Source organism: Sceloporus undulatus, chromosome 1 (genome assembly GCF_019175285.1).
Source record: "Sceloporus undulatus isolate JIND9_A2432 ecotype Alabama chromosome 1, SceUnd_v1.1, whole genome shotgun sequence".
Taxonomy (NCBI): Eukaryota; Metazoa; Chordata; class Lepidosauria; order Squamata; family Phrynosomatidae; genus Sceloporus; species Sceloporus undulatus.
In genome coordinates, this window is record NC_056522.1 from 99,795,474 (window position 1) to 99,815,967 (window position 20,494).

At 39.8% G+C, this 20,494-nt stretch overlaps 1 protein-coding gene across 1 annotated transcript in view; it reads right to left on the minus strand.

Annotated features, from left to right (window-relative positions):
• Positions 1-20,494, minus strand: part of RSPO3 (R-spondin 3) — a 79,977-nt gene that overhangs the window by 33,036 nt on the left and 26,447 nt on the right. The window contains exons 2-4 of the mRNA XM_042446057.1: positions 9,451-9,642; positions 8,058-8,204; positions 6,438-6,635 (exon numbers count right to left, since the gene is read on the minus strand). Coding sequence (XP_042301991.1) covers positions 6,438-6,635; positions 8,058-8,204; positions 9,451-9,642 — 537 coding nt within the window. The remainder of the gene's footprint in view (positions 1-6,437; positions 6,636-8,057; positions 8,205-9,450; positions 9,643-20,494) is intronic.

A 20,494-nucleotide genomic window follows, 5' to 3' on the forward strand; every position in this document is an offset into this window, starting at 1 on the left:
TAGGCCAACACTTGAAACTGTTATCGCAATAGCAAGTGCTATACCACTTGTCAGTGAACTAACACTCCTTAAGCAGTTTACAATATGTAAGCGACTACCCACAACAAGCTGGCTACTCATTTTACTGACCTACAAAAGGATGGAAGGCTGAGTCAACTTTGTCTCCCTCTGCTTCTGTGCTCCTTCTGGTGCTCTGTCACCTCAGTAAAATCCTTGCAAGGAAATGGAAACCAAAAGAGAAGGGATTTGCTGGCAGAACCCCCCTCCTCCACACACATTTAAAATAAACAGCCAAACTCTTTACAAGAAATCCATAATTACAGTAGTAGCTTAGAATCATACAATCCAAGTTAAGATGACCCAGCAGCATATGCACAATGTCAGCACAGACAACAAAGAGATACGGTAATTAGTTTCATGTTTGAAGACTTAGCCTGAGGAATAACCACTAAGGGGCATTAGCCTTAACCACACTAGTGTCATTCACATACTGTTACTAGAGAACTGGTGTGATATGTTTCAGCTGCAGGGACCTCAGTGCTTGCTTTAAAACTCAAGACAATATGTTTTTCGTGTGAGGGAGTGGTTTGGAAGAAAAAACAGTCAGCCTTCTTTTTCCACAGAATCTGCAATCAGATTACAAACCAAATACAGCTAAAGATATCTATAGATCAGATATATATATATATCAATATATTAATATATGGTAATATGTATCCTTATATAAAATGATGATAACACCTCGAAGGTTTTCAGAAACCTCGAGTGTTATCATCATTTTGTATAAGGAATGCCATATTACTACACCATTGTATTTAATGGGACTGGAACATTCATAGATTTTGGTATGCATGGGGGAGCGGTTGTTAACCAAACCCCAGCAGATACCAAAGGCCCACTGTACTTCACCTTCCACAGTGCACAATGTTTGTATTTGAAAGAAAGCAGCATCCTTAACTTCCATTGCAGTTTACCAGTCTTGTCACCTTCCCAGTGTGGGTGGAACAGACTTTGCAGCCCAGAGCCACATTAACCCTTTTGACTTTGCTGTTCAAGGCTCCTCCCAAGTAAAAACTTTACCAGGATAATTCCAGGTAAGGATTTTATTTCATAACCACACTGCCTCATTCAAGGGATTTTCCTGGAAATCCAGACAATACTAATTTCCATGTATACTTCTATGTTTTGTCACCTGTTCATCATCTTTTTTCTCACCAGGAAAAAAGGCATTAATGGGAAGAGGAGACAGATTAGCCACACAATTCCTTTCAAGTGTTAATGGTAGGGCCTTCCTATCTGGAAAAACCCCTACATTACAGAAGAAACCAGATCAGCATCACATCCCTCCCCTCTTGCTCTTCGGTATTCGAAAAAAGAACTACAGCAAAGCACTGCCTGAGCATATTACTAATATAAAATGTACAATAAATCTACCAAAGCAAGACTGATGTCCTATTGCCTAATTAAAACAAGTATTTGAAGCCTATGAAATGAGTATTGTTGGTTAAAGGTTCTGTACAACCTCATTCATGCTTTGACATCTTGCACAGCAGTCACATCCACTTTTGGTCATGCTCTCACATACTTGACTTGGAGTGTTTCTGTTGAGATGCTCAGAAATCAGGTTTGGGGGCCTATTTGGAGTATAGTAAGCCAGGTAGACTAAGCTGTTCTACTAATATACAACACATCTCGAAAGAGCAGTATTGAAAAAGAGGCAGCAGCTGCTTGAGCCCTTCTTTGCTCTGATTAATGGAGTGAGTATGTGTGGTGTTAAAACACCGTTTTTTAATTTGAGAGGCACAAGGAAGGGTATGATTATTCAAAGATGATAGAAATCCATCACAAGTTCCTGAGCTGAGAACAAGATTCTACAGCTTACCTAAAGTGTTTTGGGGATGATTGAAAACCTGCTGGGACCTCATTTATACATTCTTTCATTCATTCTATAAATTTCTATAGCTCCTTTCTGTAGAAAAATCACTACAAGACTAAATAAAGTAAAAATACAGAACATAATTCAAATACAGGTTAAACAAAGTGTTTTTAAGAAAACACTGGGGGGGGGGAGGCAACAGGCCCTTAAAACTTGGATACAGTCAGCAGGACTAGGATTTTCAGAAAAACCTGGAAAAATAAGGATAGCAAAACAGAGATCAGGTAGACTTCCCTGAGGAGAATGTTCTGTAACTTGGCACCAGCACAAAGAAGGCTATTACCCAGCACAGACCACCCAAAAAGGGTCATCTGCCAGCGCCCTGGTTTGTTCCGCAAGGAAGCCGCAGCGGAAAACCGTGTGGCTTCCTTGCGAAGCAAAAAGAACCCGCAAAAAGCGAGTTCTTTTTGCGGTGCCATAATGACACTGCAGTGTGCCAATGGCACACTCACAACATTATTATGGTGCCGCGACATGTGGATGCTAGACGTCCGTCGCGTCAAAATGGCGGCACCCATCTGAACAAGGCACCGCCATTTTGACGTACGGAAGACGTGCTAGGGTTGTGGGGTGTCTGTAAGCGACGCCCCAAGGCAACTCTAGCACATCATCAAGATGTGCCATGAGGTCCGTCTGTACCGAGCCAGACTTCCAGATAGTCACCTACCTTGTTCTCACTACAGACAACAGAGATACTGCAAAACACTACGAACATAACTCAAGGCAATTGTCTACTGAGGAATAATCCGATGCACACTATTATTGCAAGCAATAGCAACTTGGGACAATACAGTAAAGTAGATTGGATGGTTGTATCTGTAAGATACTGTACATTGGAAGTTACAAACATAACCCTAAACCTTATACAGCTGAGATCCAGGTTATTTAAAGGACTGTATTCTCTCTTATGAACCCACACATGCTTGGAGATCTGCTAGGGAAGTCCTTCTCACTTCTTCATACTCTTACAGATACATCTGGTGGGAACATGGGAGAGGGCCTTTTCAGTGTCTGCCCCCTGGATCTAGAACTACCTTTCCAGAGTTGTTAGACTGGCATGCTCTCTATTTTCTTTTTGCAGTCAAGTAAAGACTTTTCTGTTTAGACAGGCATTTGATGATTATATAAGGCCCATCTCTCCTAAACTATGCACAGGAGCATGCTAATTCCTGTACTGATTGTGTGGGTGTGTGCACGCATATGCATGTGCATGTTTAACACTGTATTTTTTCATTTGTTGTAAGCTGCTTTGAGTCCCAAACAGGAAAAAGGTAATATAGTAATAAAGACAACATGTGCATGGGAAACAACAACAACTTAACAACTTGGGCCCTGTACAGACCGTCAGTTTACGCCAGCCTGTATGCAGACTAGGATTCAGCGTCCACACGGCCGAGAACCCTAGTTTGCTGCCCTGTTGCCATCATGGTGCATGCCTGTTTACATGGGCTGTGCCATGATGATGACAGTAAGGGCTGTTCGACAGGGGAACACACTTCCTTGGAGTGTAGTGGAGTCTCCTTCCTTGGAGGTCTTTAAGCAGAGGCTGGATGGCCATTTGTCGGGGATGCTTTGACTGAGAGTTCCTGCATGGCAGGGGTTGGACTGGATGACCCTTGCGGTCTCTTCCAACTCTATGATTCTATGATGCATGGGTGGCGCAGCACCCAAATGGTGCTGGCTGGAAGGGGTGTCATCATGATGTGCAAGCAACACTATGGTGCCCCTTCCAGAAAGCTGCTTACAGCAGTTTGTTTTTGCTCCCGAGAGGGAGCGGATCGTTGCTGTGGCACACAGCACCGATCCGGGGCAGAAAGGGATGGTGTCTTGCCACCCTTTCCTGCCTGTCTGTCGACCCCCTTAGCAAAATAGCATTGAAGAGTAATATCAAACTAGAAGAAAAAGGAGCATAACATTGGATGTTGGTGGATATCTAATATGGAGCAATTTCTAGCAGTATTTTCAGCCAACCATTCACAATATGTATACCTAAGTCTCAGTCATCACATAACTGTTATATAGCTTTTCCCACTGGTTATAATCATGTGAAAGCTATGTACAACAATATTATGAAGCTCCCTGCAAGAGGTAATGCATTTATTATCCACAAGAGATATTCAGATCTGCAAAGAGGCATGACATAAATCAGACAGCTGTAAAATATTTTGGTAGGCAAAAATCAGACAGCTGTAAAATATTTTGTCTACAGATAACAAACTTTAAAGGTATGTAAAAAGTCTGTGCACATTTGAGAATTCGGTTCATATTTCCATCATATCTTTTGGTCAGTAAAAAGAAAAAAGTTAAACCAAAAAATGAAATTGCAATTGGTCGTGATAATGTGTGCATTTTTTGTATGCAGGGAATTTGAAAGGAAGGAAACACATGCCATATCTCTTTCACATGTAAAGGTATATTCATTCAGGCCTATGCCCTGGTTAACTACAGAAACATTTAGAAAAGAGGAGCAAATCAGAAGTCCCTCCATTCACTATCATGCTGGAGGGAGGGAGGGAGGGAGGGAGAAGTCTTCCAATGCTTGCAAACAAATCTGGAAAGAGCCAGAGTGGTGTTGTGTTTTGAGCATTGGACTATGACTCGGCCATGTAAACTCACTGGGTGACCTTAGGCAAATCACATTCTCTCAGTTTCAGAGGATGGCAATGGCAAACCCCGTCTGAAGAAACTTGTCAAGAAATCCCTGTGATAGTTCACCTTAGAGTTGCCGTAAATCAGAAATGACTTGGAGGCACACAACAACAGCCACATCTGGCAGGTTTTCTGGTCACATTGGTTGCTTAGATACATCCTCACAATGGGTGACTGAGCAAATGGGAAAAGTTCTAGGGACAGCCATGTACAGGGTAGAGGCATGCAGGAAACCTTCACTGTCAAAAGCCCCAACAGAGATAAAACTTCTTTTAAACTGGGACTGCATTTGGTCTGTTTTAAATAAACATCATCTAAAAAGTTTTCCAAATGCAACAATGTAGAGTCTTCTTGAGAAATTCAATGTTCTCTGCTAAAGAAGGGAGCGGGTAGCCTCGCAGGAATAGACAACCTGGATCTCAAAGGAGTTTCTTTTTGTGTTGCTAATGGAGGGGCTATGCAGTGCTTCTCAGGGGTGGCCTCCAGCCGTCCCTTTTATAGCCAGATTGGGGCCATAGCAATTGCATGCCGTGGCCCCAATCTGGCCTTTGGGCACAGTGCCAGAAAAGCATAGTGACACTGTGCACCATGTGGCCCAGTAAATGTATCACTGTTTTGTTGATTTTAGTTGTTATTGTACTTCCTCGTGTAAGGAAACATTGCATGTATTGTTATACAATGATGACTTAGTTTTAATGTAATTATCTTTTACTGTATTTTATTGATGTGGTTCTGTATGTATTTTACTGGATTGTAATCCTGCCTCGATCCATCTGGGAGAGGCGGGAAATATAAATAAAATGTATTATTATTATTATTATTATTATTTTGCTGTATGATCAACACGTCAACTTCTGGATATGTTGTCTAAAGCCCCATTGGTCTAACAGCAAATAGACAAATGAGGTTAAAGATAATACTTGGTTGGAAACATTTTCCAACACAAATTAGTCCTTTGTCCCATGGAGCTCTTTGCATTTATTCTCTCTGGACACTATGCACTATGTGTCCTTCTTCCTTCCCTTTGTAGGCTAAACCTTCTGAACAGCATGCATGGTTGATTCAAATACTTCAGGATGGTCTGGGAACTGGCATTATCAAGATCATGGCTGGCTGGACACTGGCAGCTCATGTATCATAGTGATCATACATTTGTTGTGCTGGAATAGATACTGATGGAAAACTTTTTTTTACCACAAGTACAGTGGATCCTTCTATGGATGTCTACCTGAATCAGGCTATTACCAAGTAATCTCCATGAAATCTACATGATATCTCTGGAACATCACATCATCATCATGCCAGCATATGGCTGGCTGCCACTGGTTGTGTTTGCAGTGTGGTTGTCACAGTTGCTCTTTTCTGTGCTGTTTTGGATCTGTGCCCCCATCCTCAAATTCTATTGTGAGCAAGCATAGATTACATAGGAGACTGTGTAGTGCTGTATCCTCCTCCTTGGGTAAATGGAAAAGTCTGCAAGCCATCATATTCAACTATCTATAACTTGTAAATGTTGATATTAATTTTAAATTCAAAATATTTAGGTATTCTTTAGCCTTATTCCTCCAAACTGTTTAAACAATGATTTCATGAACCTGCTTTTATGCCTTAGTAAGCAGCATAAAAAGAATATATTACTCTTAAGGTTTCTGGAGAACACAAAATATATTTTGTTTAAAGAGGCAAAACCATGAGTCAGAATTCCAAACATGCCATGTAGATTTTTTAAGCTGTTATTTAATCAAGCCAAAGCTACCATCAAGGTCCAACAAAAGTTCTGATGAAATAAGCCTTTATAAGGGATTGATATTCACCAGTTCAAAAAATATTGAACAATAATAATCTTAAGTACCTGGCATTTCTTTCGGGCATTTCTTTCTTTCTACAACACATTTTCTTTTCTCACTTGTATGTGGACATGGTCTGCCTCGTGTAGAAGGAAGCTGTAGGATTGTTCTGACCCTTGTTTCATTTCCCCTCTTGAAGCCACATGTTTTTCCTCTTCTTGTGCAAAGGCTCCATGCGCTCCATTCATTAACTTTACAATGCACTGTAACAAAGATAGAACAGGAATCAGTCTGGATGCATAATCTTATATACAGGCAGAACCTACATTGTAAATTCCTTTTTTACACATTACATATAATATATTGTAGGTATCACTGTATTTAATTAACAGTGATTAATTAGCAACTTAAGAGAAGTAATATTCAACCCTTTAATATGAAGTATCATGAAAGTTATGTGACACACTTACTTCAATAGTTAGCTGAGTCTCATCCATGCAAAGCTGAGACTTGAAGAAAAATTAGAGTGAAGAAAAATATGCAAGGGAGTCATGATAGAAGGGAATAAAATTATGCAGTGTGGAGAAAATAGATAAAGTTTTTTTCTTCTCCAATAATATTAAAACCTGCACTTATCCATTGACATTGAAATGGAGGATGGTTAGGCCAGGTAAAACAAGTACAGGTTGAGTCTCCCTTATCTAAAACGCTTGGAAGCAGAAGTGTTTTGGATTTTGGATTTTTTCAAATTTTGCAACATTTACATAATAAGACACAAATGGGACACAAATCTAAATATTAAATTCATTTATGTTTTGTATACACCTTATACACATAGTCTAAGTAATTTTGTGCATGAAACAAAGTTTGTGTACATTGAACCATCAGGAAGCAAAGCTGTCACTATTTCATGTGGACAGTTTTTGGATTTGGGGGTATTTCAGGAGGAAAACTGGGCACCTCCTGCCTCCTTTCTCCTGCCCACCTTATGGCACTATTGAAGAGAAATGCAGTATTAAAAGTTCCCAAACTAGTATGTTTTCTTTTAACAGTGCAATTTCAGCAAGACCAAGGCTTGTGCGGCAAGGTCCTAAGCATTCACTACATCCAGACATTGTTGTGTTGGTCAAATAAGTTTTCACAGGATAAAACTACTTCACAGTTGCTATTTATGGCCCTTCACTTCTGTCAAGGTATTTTAGAAAATGTAGCCACAACGACCTCCTGTCTATGTGACAAACTTTATGCTCAGGTATGTCCATCTAACTACATATCATTCAGTCTGAAAAATCTCATTAGATACAACTAAAGAATGGATGCACAGCTAAGGAACTACTTACCCAGGACAATAATAGAGTGTAAGAAGTAATACAGCATCATCATAAGGCAGATTATTATATTTTGGTAGAGAATTACTAGGGGTATATTTGGAAGCAATTATTTTTAATATAGTTGCCATTGTGGTTGCTCTGCCTCATACACCTGAGAAAGCTGCCTACTCTCACCAACTAAATTGTTTTAAACTTAAGGAAAACACTTTTCTGGTGTATATAATTATTTTGTGCACGGTTCTACTTTGTTAACTTTGAATTACATGTCTTTAAGAACAACCAGTTTAGCCAAAAGAAATTCAAATGGAAGGGACTTGCTTGAGTACTCATCCCAAGGATAGATACTTCACCTACCAATACTGTTGCACTCCATAGTGTGGTTGTTGGGTTCCAGCCAGTCAGGGCAGTTTTCAAGGCACTTTCCATGGTGTAGATAAAACCCATTTTTACATTTCATGCAGAAATTTTTATTGAAGCAGGCTTCACAGTCATCTTTACATTCTGAAGCACAAGAAATAAGTAATTAGTGTGGCTACACTCATGCGTGTCAAATATACAATATGATTGAGTCATATCAGTGTGAGGTGATATATACTAAAAGTGTGCATGCAAAGGTCTGTACATATTAGGAATCAGCAACTGAAAATGCCAGGGCCAAATCTAGATCACTGAATACAATATAACCATCCATTCTGATGCAAGAAAGCTATGTAAAGAGTGTGACAGCTGTGGCATTGGGGTGCTGCCGGTTCACTTTGAAGAGCAAAGATGAGACCTGATAATCCATCCTGCTCGTCAGTGTAGCAGTCTTATAAATCCAGGTGCACAGTTCCCCTTTCCTCTAATACTAGGTGAACAGCTCCCATGGTGTTTACTTTGTATTTATGCTTTAGCAAACACAATCTGAGTGGTTGAGCCTCTATAGAAACACATTCACTGCAATGCAGCATACAGTTTGCTGTCTAGGATTAAGAAACCTGTTTTGACAAAAGAAGCTGGTTGTGCACAGCACTGATTGGCTAGTATGTGCAACACCACAAACCCTCCCTCCTTCCCATCTCCATAGAGTTGTTCTATACTTTTAAATATATATTTTCTTTTAAAAACACCAGTTGCATCTTCAATAAGGATAAAGCAATGAAAATAAATAAATAAATGAAGCACTGAGTCATAGTTTAGAAGTAAAGGTAAGATATATACAAAATAAATTAAAACAGTGTATCTGTCTATGGTTTCATTAAATGTATAGCAGATGTAGGAGTGAAAACGAGGTTTACTCTGTTGGAGGATATATTCTGAGGCCTGGCTGCATGCACGGCTTCTGATTGTGTGTCGTAGAGCATCAAAGAAATGCAAAGTGTGAACAGTAGTAACTACATAAAATTTCTCTCTGGATAATTTGTCTCCACCCAAAAATAGGATTAGGTCCAACTGTTGATAAAATGCTAGAGACATATTTACTGCTGTGATCATGGATTGCTCAGGAAACACAGTGTTGAATAAATTAGATTTATAAGACTTCTGCTGTAGCCCTACAATGAAGGTTACTACAAACACAGATAATATGGAACATACTATATAGCAAATGGGAAATGAACAACAATATACGTATCCAACAGATGTCTGATATAACACCAGTAATTATCATGTTTCTCGTGTAGTTTCAAAAACTCAAGTCTTTTGTAGTACCTAGATTTACAAGGTAGCATTTTTTAAAAAGTTGGTTGCAACTTTCTCCCCAACTTACTTGTGCACTCATTTCTTTCTGGGGATCGTTGCCCAACATGTCCAGGGGGACAGGATGAAACACACATGCCTATTTGTTTCATGTCTCTCCTCTCCAGATGAAAAAAGAGCTTAGATTTGCATGTTATGCATCCATTGTATTCAGAACATGTTGCACATCCTCTTGGGCAGGGTTGGCTCATATTACGATGCACTAAGAAGAAAAATTACCAGAATGAGGAAGGGATTAGTTTGCGATCTTAACCACTGATAATATCTCTCCAATCTTTAGCCTAGATCACTGAATACAATGTAACTTGCATACTGAAAACTCATGGGTTTTTTTGCATCTTGCAGTGCAAAGTGATTTAATTTCTTTGCTATTAATTGTATCCATTTTAATGCAAAAACTTTACAAGACTTTTTTTAAAAGAGGGGAAGAGAAGGAAAATGTGTACATGCTGATATTATCCATATATACTGTATTTGGAAGAAAGCAGCACTGTGTGCAATGGGGCCATAGGACTTCAGCCTCAGTGAAAATTCTGTGTATGTTTACTTGTAAGTAAGCCCCAGAAAATGGTTAGATCCACTGTGCTGCAGTGGTTTGAACACTGGACTGTAACTCTGGAGGCCAGGGTTCAAATCCCCACTCAGCTATGGACCTTGGGCAAAGTCACACTCTCTCAGCCTCACAAGAAGGCAAAGGCAAACCCCCTCAAGAAAACCCCATGATAGGTTTGCCTTAAGTTAACTATACATTGTAAACAACAATACAACAATAACTAGCACCACATATATAGCTAACCCTTAAATCACTAGATAATACAAATTCATTCTTGCTTTAAGCATTATCCACTATAGCCATTTTTCTCATATAGTCATAATATAGTCATTTCTGAATTGTGTCTCAAAGAACCTTGGATTTTTTAAATACTAACCAGGCACAAACTCAGTAATAGTGAATTAATATGCCTGAAAATAAGTTTGCCCAACTCCACTACCAATCTTTCCCTGTAGCATGTCAATGCAAGGGCTTCTTGGATAAGCCGTAAGCTACACATTTACATCATGCAGGGCAATAGTAATGCACACCAAGCCTGGTCAGTGCCTCTGGGCCAAAACATGCTGGAGGGCTGCCATCACCACAGAGGAATTTCTTTCTAAAAGAGTAACTTTGAAAAGCCAAGACTGGTGTAGTATGGGGAAGCCATATTAATTGTTTTCATGACTGAGGAATCAAGAAACCATTATATGGATATTCATCCTGCAGGGAGTTGAAAGGCTATTTAATTTTTTTAACTTTATGAATATAATTTTAAAAAAAGGCATACAATATTACAGACATACCTGAAACAACATTCCACAACTCCTCCAATGAAACCCATATAAACATAAACATATTAAGAATAGTAACTTCCTGAACATTGCTCTAACCCATCTACTTATTCTTCAGAGACCTGATTGATGCTAATACTTTGTACTCAATAGAATCAAAATCCAGTTGTTATCCAACCTAAATGTCCTTTTTAAAAAATATGACATCAATGCCTATATTTCAGTACAAATTATAGTACCTTCATATAACTTAATTTTCCATACTAATATGAAATTTGTCATGTTTTGACACCTTAGTATTCTATGTACCTGCCTGGTTTTTACATTCTCAGTTTTGTTTTGTTTATGGACAAAGGACTCCTGGAAGGTGAAAAGTCTGACAAATATTTTCATATATACTTGCCCCTTGGAACTCCTGGGGGATCCGTTCCAGACCACTCCCCCGATGAGTTCCAAAACATGTGCATATTGAAACCCCATAGGCTTGAATGGGGCACATGCATGCGGGGCACATGCCACGGGCACACGCCCCACCGAGGCTAATGGCAGTGGCCCCTCTGTGGATTTTCAAGCCTGCAGATCTGAAGTCCGCAGACCTGGAGGGGCGACTGTATATTGAAATCAATTCTAAAACATAGTAGCTTAACCAACCTAGGAAGAACATCACAAACTATGAATGGGGTAGGGGGGCAGAAAATTAGGTTTTCTTTGTCTTTGTGCTCTATATAAACATACACTAACATCAAGACCACCAAATAATAGACTTTTATGTTTTCTTCTTTGTCCTGATTCCATGCCAAATTTGTGAAGCAAGGCTTTGACCCAAGATGCATCCAGGTGGCATTTTCCATCGTCGCCCCCAGATTATGGAATGGCCTGCCGGATGAGATCCGTCTACTTACATCCTTAGACAACTTTAAAGAGGCTGTTAAGACGGATCTCTTCCGGCAGGCCTTCCCAGAATAGAGAACCCGGCCTCAGAAAAACGTCTGGGAATAAGATACTGCTGCTCCTATTGATTGTTTTGCTGATGTGATGTTGTTGACCTTCTGGTCAGTTTTTAACTTGTATGTTTTTTTTTAATAATGCATTGGATTTAATACTTTTTTAAGGAGGGGAGGGTATCAGGGATTTTATATGTTCTGTATTTTTAACTATGTTAGCCACCCAGATTGTTCTCAGAGCGGCGGGATACAAATAAATATTATTATTATTATTATTATTATTATTATTATTATTATTAGCATCCCAGTTAGATAGGCAGCAATTTAGGTATGAAGGCAAGGCTATCCATATAACTGAAGGATTTAAGCACCAAACTACAATTTCTTCCAATTCTTTCAGCAGCCATTATAGTTCATCTGGTGTGAGCAATACCAATTTGTAGTGCAGATGTCTCTTTGAAAAATCAACAGCAATAGAACAAATCTGATCTAGTCCTTTCTTTAAAATAAGTAGATATTTGTTATTGCCCCATTTTAATTGTCACGTGCCCTGCCCTACAAAGATTGCCACATAACTCAAACTGCAGATTAAATAAGGAAAAGACAAACGTTCTACTTGTTCTCCAGATTCATTAGTTTTAAAATTAAGCCATAATTTATATAATTAGTCAAGTTCTCAGGTTGAGAAACTCCTTGATAAGATGCTCTTGGGAAGGGGGGGTGCTCTTCTTCAACAATACTGGCATTGCTGCCTCTTTGTTAACTTCTTCCAGTGTGCATCACTTCCCAGAGAGAGGCATCACAAGATATGCAGAGACTATTCACCTTGCTCTTCTTAACTGTTCTCTCAGGTGGAGAGAGCAGGTGCACAAGCAGCAACAATAAGGAAGATCACAAGACCAAGAGAGTCCAGTGATTAAAAGTGGGCTGTTTCCTTTATATTAAAACTCAAGCTTTTCTATGAAATAGAATGGAAAAGGAAAATGAATAGGAAATACAGGGATGGCAAGGTGAGGACAACTCTGTAAATAAATACAGTGGTACCCTGGGTTACGAAATTAATTCGTTCCGCCGCCGCTTTCGTAACCCGGAATACTTCGCAAGCCGAAAAACCCATTGGCGCTAATGGGGAAAAGCCGCGATTTCGTGTGAAATAGCGCCGAAAAGCACCAAAAATTTTTTCGTAACCCGAAAAAACCTTCGTAACCCGGAACAGTTTTTTTAATTGGATTTTTTTCGTAACCCGGAAATTTCGTAAGGCGGCGCATTCGTATCCCGGGGTACCACTGTAGATAAAAAGACTGTGGTGGCATAGGATAGTAGGGAATTATTACATAGCCCGGGAAAATTGCAAGCAAAAGCTTGGATAAACAATGTGGAGAGATGAAGTCGGATAGACGATCCTATGAAGCGGGGAATATAATATAGAAGAGCCAGAAGAAGGTAAATCCTAACTGGGAAAACAATGGGAGGTAATACCGGAAGACAAGAACTATAGAAAAGATATATATGTAAGATATTATTATATTCTAGTTATGACTATTATGAAAAAGATGAAGCATACGAAAATAGAATATGAAATCAGTTGGTAATGTGGGGGGGGAGAGACAAAGGAGAATATGTGTAAGCAACGTTTTTTCTTTTTACGTTGTTGTTGTTGTTAATGTATGTATATAATATTTTTTAAAAAAGAAAAAAAAGAAAAAGAAAAGAAAAAAAAGTGGGCTGTTTCCTGAGTCTTGGACCTTAGTAGGTATCTGACACTTGCTGACCCCTGATGCCCATTAGTCCCTTCACTAAAACACCTGTGAGGTGTCTTGTGAAATCTCACAGATTTAGGAGCTTATCCCATTAACAAATAAACCGGATTATTTCTTCCAGCTTGAATTCAGGATCAGGGATGCCCCCGGATATTATCATACCTAAATTGCTGTCCATCTAGCCGGGGTGCTGCCGCTTCCGACTTCAAAAACTGGCTGGCTGAGTGAGGCTTTGACCCAGGATGCATCCAGGTAGTGGCATCCCAGCTAGATAGGCACCGTTCTAGGTATAATAACATCCAGGAGCATTCCGGATCCTGAATTCAAGCCAGAAGAGGTAAGCCGGCTTATTTGTTAATGGGATAAGCTTCTTACAGTTTACTGTAGAATTTCTGTCAGCATGCAGAAACTCTAGACAAGCCCCATTCTCTCCATCCCATTCCTTGGAGACTAGCAGAGAGTGAAATCTTCAATCTCTGCAGTCAGTTATCAGGGAAACATAGCAGGGATTCACTTCAATTGCACACATCCCAAATCAGGATAAACCAGGTGCATAAAGTCAGCTGTTCACACATCCAACATTTCTAGGAACAAATCGAGCCCTGAGCTCCTGCAACCAAATGTTTTATTCTTGCATTTATTTTCCTTCTCTTGTACACAGGCTCTCTGTATGTTCCTGAGAATAGAGGGCTAGTGCTTTGAGTGTTGACCCTCTGAAAGCAGATTCCTAAAACATCTTATAGAAAGCAGTTCCTGAGAGATGATTTCTAGATTCCTAGAACATCTTCCAGGAATTTGTTCCTGAGAACTGATTTCTACAGTATCTTTGTAGCAACATAGCAACAGTCACAGCTATAGCAGCAAATAATGTGATATTTCAGCATTTAGGATAATAAGAGGCTGCAAACACCTTGTAGGTATGGGGCTCTTCTGGTCTAGTCAGGTTGTGCCAATGAGCTCAGGACTCACTGATGCACCTGGCTACTTCATGATGCTATCCTACATGGCTGTGACATCAAGCTATTTTGACATTTCCAGTGTAAAATCTTTATAATAATACATGGGCCATGTTGACTAGATCAGTTTTTCTGATCTAGTAATATCCCAACAGGAGGTAAGATACAGAAAGAGTTGGAGAGAGCTACAAAATTGGCTCCAGTAACATCTAGTTGAGTGCTGATGATATTACAAAGAAGCAGCTCCCCCAAACTGTAGTGTTTCTCATTTCATCTGACCCTCCTAACTCTTTCTAAACCTCTATTACTGCTTTGATTTCTTAGCCAATAAAATCATTGGGAAGGTTCCTTTTTCAGAAGATTTTCCAAACATTTGTATTGGCTCTGAAGCACTAAGTACAAATCTTTCCTATTAAAACAGATAAATTAAATACACTAGCTATATCTAATTTTTAAATGACAGCAGGAGTGGTACCCCACTTACACACAAAAGGCAACAAGTACTATCCAGAATGCAAAAGCATTAGTGTTTGCAGCTTACATGTTCTACATTATAATAACTATATATACAATAGGATAATATAAATGGAGTTTCTGCCCCACCCCCACCCCCCCAAACTGTAGTGCATATCTCTGGTCCAAAACACACTTCAGAAATAATCCAGTTTGAGACTGCTTTAACTGCCCTGGCTCAGTGCTAGGAAATTCTGGGAACCATAGTTTTGTGAGACATTTAGCCTTCTCTGTCAGAGAGCTCTAGTGCCACAATAAACTACAATCCCCAGAGTTGCCTAACAATTAGCCAGGGCAGTTAAAGCAGTCTCAGACTGGATTATTTCTGCAGTGTGTTTTGGACCTCTATGCGAAAAGCTAGGCCACAGGATTCCTAAAGCTGCTCCCTTGAAAACAGCACCAATCTGCCACTCTGTCTTAGATGTTCTTTTCCCACATAAGTCAAAAGGAGTTGCACTTAATTTAGGTGAAAGTGGAATTTCAACTTTGAGCAGATTCATGTGGGGCAAATAGTACAGTTCTAGAGGGTGATTACGTATATTTATTCCTGTTTTCTAATATTCAATTCACATCAGTAGCATCGCTACAGCAGTGAGGGGGGATTCGGCCAGCACCAGGTGACACCCACAATAGGGGTAACACCCATGTGGACCATCCTCCCGCTTCCCAGCTGCTCCAGCCCCATGTTTCCACGGGGACGTAGCAGGGGGGGGGGTTCTTGGGGTCCAGCCCCCCCCCCTCCATTAGAAAAATGAATGGTGCGTGCTGCTGCGCCGCCACACCCAAGCCCCATTATAATGGTGGCACTTAGTCTGGACCGCCCCCTTTCTAAAATCCTAGCTACGTCCCTGGTTTCCAGGTAAAAGCTCGGGACAGAGGAGAAGGAGAGCACACGTGCTCTTGCAGGCTGCTCTGTACTGGGCTTTTTCCTTGGAGAAGAAGCCCAGGATGAAGGAGGAGGAGGAGGAGCAGTGTATGCCCCCTTGCAGACTGCTCCATCCTGGACTCTTTCCCCACAGAGGAAGACTGGGATGGAGCAGCCTGAAAGGTCAGGCACACACTCCTCCAGCCATGGGCTTTCTCTGGGGAAGAAACCTGGGACAGAGAAGGAGGCTGCTCCAGCACTCTGCCAGCTGCTGCAGCAGTCCACCCCCACACTGGGTCACCCGGAATGGCGACGCCACTGATTCCCACAATGCGTACCTTAACCTAAACAAATCAGCACACATCCCTGGCATCACTAGAACTTTTCCCTTTTTGCAATAAAGCAAAATTTTCTCTTATATACAGTCCCTTTCCGTTTTACATGTGTTTCACAGTACTGCAAACATGCATTGTGTTGTTTCTACACCTTTATTATTTATTTTATTTTATTTCTATCCTGCCTTTCTCCCAAAAAGGGACCCAAGATGGCTCACAATATAAAACACATTAAAAACAACATGTTTAAAAACAATTAAATTAATTAAAACACTAGGAGGTTAAAATTTAAAACATACAAAAGTAAAAAAAAAAAATCTAAACGAACCAATCCCTCAAATAAAACCAGGCTTGCATGATTTTAAAAATCTTGCTTGAATAAAAATGTTTTTGCTTGCTGGTGAAAGGCCAATAGGGAGGGGCCCAGCCTAGCCTCCCATGGAAGGGAGTTCAATAGGGAGCAGACACCAAGAAGGCTCTCTCTGATGTCCTCACCATGATGGCATGGATATCAGTTCTTTTGCAGACCTCATCCCTTTTCTCAGTTTGCTTGCCCAACTTCTGGCATCATTTAGAGGACTACTAGTTGTCTTGCTGAAAGGGACCTCAGTCATTACAGCAACAGATGCCTCTGTATACCACAAAAGATTTAATCCGATGCCCAGTAACACAATCCACTGTAACACAACAGCAAATTACTGTATACAATAGATCAGTTCACAGAACAAACACACACACAATCCTTTGTTTTTCTATAAGAACAGTAGTGGGGGTTCATTAATGTACATTAATGTAATGTTTCTTGTGCCATCATGGCACCCCAAAATGTTTATGTGCACTCCGTATGTGTTTTGTAGGTTTTGAAGTTAGAATCCTGATTCTTAATTTTTTACATTACATTTTCTTTGGTTAAAACTGGAATGTCTCTGTTTTTTCTTTTCTACATTATTGTTTGAGCTTCACAGGCCATTACATCTATTCTTACCAGAAGGTGGCAGCCATTGCTTTAACATATTCACACCACAGCTATACAGTCTCTCTTCCCCACCACACACTTAACAGCTTGACTTTTCTCAGGTTGCAAAGAATATTTGGAGCAGTAAAACAGCAACTAATGCTGCATGACATCTGAGACTGGTATAGGACTCTAAATAAATGAAGGACACATTCTGCCTTTGCAACAAGAACCAAATACTAAAGAGAGCACAGAGTAGTGGTGGTTGTAATTATTGCACTCCATGGAATCCACATTCCATTATCCATCCATGGAAAATAGTTTGTATAGGTGGCTCTCCATATCCACAGACTCTGCATCCACAGATTCCATCATACATGGCTTGAAAACATTCCCCACCCTCTCCCAAAATTCCCCAAAACAAACCTTCATTTTGCCATTTTATTTAAGGGACCCCATTTGACTACACCACTGTATAAAATGGGAATTTAGTATCCATGGATTTTGGTATCCAGTGGGGGTCCTGGAACCAAACCACAGCAGATACCAAGGGCCTCACTGTATTCCACTTAAGACTTATGTGGTGGCCAGCAACGTGGTGCTCCAACTGGTGGGTTTGCAAAGTAGTTTGTATTCATGATGGGATAAAAGCTGTGAGGAGGGGGGGAAGGGGGGAAGAATATGGAAAGATATGAGCATCACAGTCACTTACAGTATTAAAAGGATCACATCAGTTGGAGTGTGTGGGAACAAGACATGGTGATTTGAAAGAAATTTAATAGAACATAAGTGGAAATAGTAAGGAAGATTTAACATGGGTTTATACAGTAAAAGGGGCAGTAGTACAAGCATTCAAGATTGCTTACTCTTTTCTGCTATCCACTTCACATTTTTCTCTCATTTTCTTTTTCAATGTCTCTTTGGTGCTTGAAAAGACAGACTCTTCAACAGCCTTTCCAAATACTTTCCTCTTAAGTACACTTTCCTCTTAAGCATAGCCCAACCTTCCCATTCACTTTCTTCCCTTGGCCTAGGAAATATCCTGCAGCAGACTTTAGTTTGGAGGCCTGCCAAGGAGACAGATACAGATACAGATTGTTTAGATATGCATGCGTGTATCTGCCAATGAATACCAGGTGCTTAGGATATATTTCAGAGGAAGGAATTGGCAAAACCATCTCTGAGTATTCCTTGCCTAAGAAAACCCTATGAAATTCTGAAAGAATTACCTGTGTTGCTTTAGACTGGTCTTGCCTAAGGTTAAAATAGACCTAACTCAAGAAAATTTTGGAAATGAAAGAAATGAAGTTGTTGGTGGCAACTTATCTGTGAGGAATTAAAAGATACTTTCCAGCCTTCCAGGATTAGACACCCACACCCACAGACACAGAACACACACTATTTGCCAAACTTGCAAATAAAAGACTACAACAATATGGTCTAATTTGCGTGTAAAATTGCGGGGCCCTAGGCCATGGTACTGTAGCATTCACTAATCTGGAAGAGGCAGGAGAAAGCAAATTGAGAATTCTGTTAGACCAAATTAAAAATACTTTGTTCAAAATTGAAATTTTACAGGAATGACCAGTGGCAGCCTTCCTACAGTGTTATGGCAATGGCCCTTCTGCTGGTCTTTGAGCCCTGGTGAAAGCCCAGCCTTGCCACCTTTTGGACAAGCCCTGGATCTCATCATTATAAAATCATGGGTTGACCTCCACCTAAAGTTTTATTTTCTGCTGGTCCTGCTGTCATGTATGTGGATTAATTGGTTTCTGCCTTTTTTCCTTATAAATCAGAACAAGACACTGTGCAATTTGCTAGCTCCAGAAAGAAAAAGAAAAAAAAAACCTCCGAAAGTATATTTCCTAATATCTCTATGGAGATACATTAAACTTTCCTCTTGACATTTAAGCATAAAGCAATTTAAACCATAGCACGACAAACTGAAGTTAACAAAACTACACCACAGAAAGATGTGTTTCATATCATGAATATATTCCAGTTCAGAAAGAACAGAGCCCTCTCCCCCCCACCCCAAATTAATTTTGGTAATTAGAAAATTACTGTGGATTAAAACCCAAACTAGAAAAGTTGGTTCTAGAACTGTTTCAAAGTTAAGGAGAAAGCCCACCGGAGACAGATGCAGAATTTATCCAGTCTATTAGTTTCTTTAACACAACAGAAATAATCTCCAGACTAGCCACAGAAACTATCATTGGTTTGGTCTCCATCCAAAATTATTTTTTAAAATAAATACACTGAAAAGAATTATTTTAATACGAAGAAAAAGGATTATTTTCTCCCTCTCCACAGTTTTCCTCTAAAATTTATGGGAGGTCATTTTGGGAAAGGACACAAATAAACCCACAAAATAAAGGTATTCTTTTTACTAGGCCAATGAATAGGCCTTGAGGTTGTTTTGAATGAAAATCCACATGACATAGCAATATTCCCCAGAATAAGCACCAGTAGACATTTCTAGTAAGACATTACAATTATCACTGACAGAGGCAACTTACTTCCTTCCCTCACTCCAATATCGCACTGTCCTAGTCAGAGGACAAGAGGTCTATAAAATCTAATACTTGTGATAATTGACGACTGCAGACTGTATTGTCTTTTGTCCAGGAAAAGAGTGCCTACAACAACATAGGTTTATTAATACATTCATTTCTCAGCTACAAGGGCTGTTTTAAAAAAAATCTTGCTGGCTATGCATAATAGGGGAGGGAAGTAGAAAATCAACTGCGTAATTTTTCCTGTGCACCAAAGGTGTTTTTTAAACCTGGTGTCTATTTCTGTATATCTGTTGGACTCTGAAAGAGAATGGTGTTCCTGATCCTACTCCCCCAGCATATTTCTCATGAAATTATCCCAACCCACTGTATTTTGAAACAACTAGTTTTCAAGGGTCTTGATTCAATTAAGTGACAGCTCTTTTAGTTAGTTTGCCAGCAACAACTAAGCATTGAGAACAGATGTAAGGATCCATAGCTGTCCTGATTTGTAAAGCCAGAGTCTATCACTTGTTTCTATAATAGATTTTTAGTTGAGCTAGCACTTATTCAACTTGTCTGGGATTCAAAAAGTGCTTATTCTTAAGAGTTTGCAGACACACTAAAAATTTTTTTTTAAAAAATGCCCTTGGGTAGCAGCCATATCACAAATTATTGTACTCTTGAAATTCCAGTTTGAACAGTTTACTATTTCTAATAGGGAGCTTCTGCTCATGAACTACAATTTCCTTGGGATGTGGAACTGCCTAATATCCCTGTTCTTTGTATCTTGGCCAACCAGTCTAAGAAGTACAAGCCTCTTTTGGTTAGAGGGGAATGTGTTCTGGACTTACATGTCAACACTCATGCCAAATGTCTGGCCCCTATCCTGGCTTATTCCCACT